This window comes from Phocoena phocoena, chromosome 2 (genome assembly GCF_963924675.1).
Source record: "Phocoena phocoena chromosome 2, mPhoPho1.1, whole genome shotgun sequence".
In the NCBI taxonomy this organism is placed as follows: domain Eukaryota; kingdom Metazoa; phylum Chordata; class Mammalia; order Artiodactyla; family Phocoenidae; genus Phocoena; species Phocoena phocoena.
The window spans coordinates 107,847,981-107,850,141 of record NC_089220.1 but is presented as its reverse complement, the minus strand read 5'-3'; the positions used below and the strand labels follow the sequence as shown (position 1 = coordinate 107,850,141).

The 2,161-nt window shown below is 62.6% G+C and overlaps 1 protein-coding gene across 1 annotated transcript; it reads right to left on the bottom strand.

Annotated features, from left to right (window-relative positions):
- Positions 1-784: 784 nt before the first annotated feature.
- Positions 785-2,161, bottom strand: KBTBD13 (kelch repeat and BTB domain containing 13). Its single transcript, XM_065872925.1, has one exon. It carries the CDS (start codon positions 2,159-2,161, stop codon positions 785-787), a length of 1,377 nt encoding a protein of 458 aa, XP_065728997.1.

The following is a 2,161-nucleotide window of genomic DNA, read 5'->3' as shown; positions in this document are numbered from 1 at the left end:
CCAGTGCAGCCTCACTGCCTCCCCAAAGGCCTCCATCTACAGCTGCTCTGCCTTAAAGGCGGGGCTCACATACTCTTCCCATCTGCTCCAGCTTTCCCGGTCTCTCCTCTTCTGAATCTCCCCATTTAGCAGCTAATTATCCTGCCTGTCTTCTTCATACAGTTTACTACCCTTCTGCCTGGAGTAACATATTTTTCCTCTCCCTATTTTCCCTTTGCCCTGATTTCTTCAGGACTTTATTATATTGCAGGGTTTGGGTTTTTTGGTTTGTTTTTGCCCTGTTGCCTTCAGCCCTCTGTGGATCAAGACAAATGTGTGTAAACCTTTTGTTGTCCTTGGCAAGACTCTAAGCTTTATGGACCCCTGTCTGTCAACTACAGTCACATTAGGCGCAGCACCCTGCTGAGCACACAGTAGGTGCCTAATTCTTGCCTGTCAGTTTGATTAACATCACTTAACCCACTCCCAGCTGGTGCTCAATTACTGGCCCATTCACACACAAGCCTGGATTATTGAAATCCTACCCCCTATCCCTTCCACGGACATTGTGACCCAGCAGCTCTCAAGACAGCCCAAGTAGTTTGAGGGTTGAGATGCCAGAGTCGTTGCTTCCTGAGATCCTTGGACACGTTCACACCACCAGAAGCAGAAGGCACAAGGCCCCCGATTTCTCACCTGGGGCAGGGAGAGAGAAGTTCCCAGCAGCTCCTAAGGCCAGTCTAATAGACTCAGCCATGGCTCAGAGAAGACTCTGGGCATCCCCTCCTAAAGCCCAGCCCAGGGGTCACAGTTCTGGCGTCGTGGAGGCCACCTGCCCCCGGGCACCGGGAGGCAGCCTGAGGAGAACGGTCTGCAAGGAGCCGGGCCGTGGGAAGCCGGCCTTCTCCCTGAGCAGCCGCCAGGTACCACCCTCAATGGCATAGAGCAGCGTAAACATGCGGTTCACCGTATAGACGGTGTCGCCGCGCACCACGGCCGTGAAAAGCGCGCCCTTGCTGTTGACGAACTGGCCGGGCAGCGCTGTCCACTGGCCCGTGGCCAGGTTAAGGCAGTCGATGGCGCAGTGCAGGAAGTCATCCTTAGGTCCGTTGCGCACCACGTAGAGACTATCGCGGTGGGCCACCATGCAGTGGCCATAGCTCTGAGGGCGCCGCAGCTCGGCTATGGGCAGCCACGCGTCTGCCATCACCGTGTACTCCACCACGGTCGTGGTGTCGGCTGGCCGCCACAGACACACGAAGAGGCGGCCGCGGGCTTGGGCGCAGGGCACGCCGGCAGCTGGCTGCGGCAGGTTGGCCGCGAAGCTCCAGCAGCCCGCGGCCGGGTCGTAGCGCTCCACGGAGCTCATGGCCATTCTCTGGAATTCGCCCCCGATGGCATAAAGGTGGCCGTCAAAGCCGGCCAGCGCCGTGTCGTAGCGCGGCTGGTGGGGGCTGGGGAACTCGCGCCACGTGCCGCCGTCGGGGTCGTAGCAGAAGCCCAGTTCCACCACTTCCTTGTTGGGGCCCCGCACGCCCCCCACGATGTAGAGCTTGTTGCCCAGCGTAGCCACGCCGGCCAGCAGCGTGCTGGCCTCCAGAGGCAGCGCGGCCAGCGTACGCCACACGTCCTCTTCTTCGTCCAGGTAGCACACGGTGCGCGATGCGTCCTCCAAGAAGCCGGGCGCCGGCGCGTGAGTGCTGACGGCCACGTAGCTGCTGGGTCGCAGCGCCTCCACGTAGGCGCGAGCCTCGGGTAGCGCCAGCTCGGCCGCTTGCTCGCCGGCGCTGTCGCGGATGAAGAGCGCGGCGCTGTGGAAGACGTCGTGCAGGCCGAAGGCGGCGGCAGCGTCGCACAGCAGCGCGCAGTTGTCCGACGTGAGGCTGTGCTCCAGAAAGCGCGCCAGCGCCGGCGTCTGCAGGAAAGCGGCGCACTCCACGGCTTGCAGCAGCTCGTCGGGGGCTGCCAGCGCCGGCCTTTCGCCGCGCAGCACCTGCAGCATGGTGCGGAAGCCGTCCGGGCTCAGAGCGCCCAGGCGCACCTCGGCCGCGCGCGCCTCCTTCATGCCCGAGCGGAAGAGGCCGCGGAAGAAGCCGCAGTGCTCCACCAGCAGGGCCTGGTCGGCCTGGAAGAGCTGGCTGCCCACCCACACCTGCATCAGGGCCCCAGGGCCCTGCGGCAT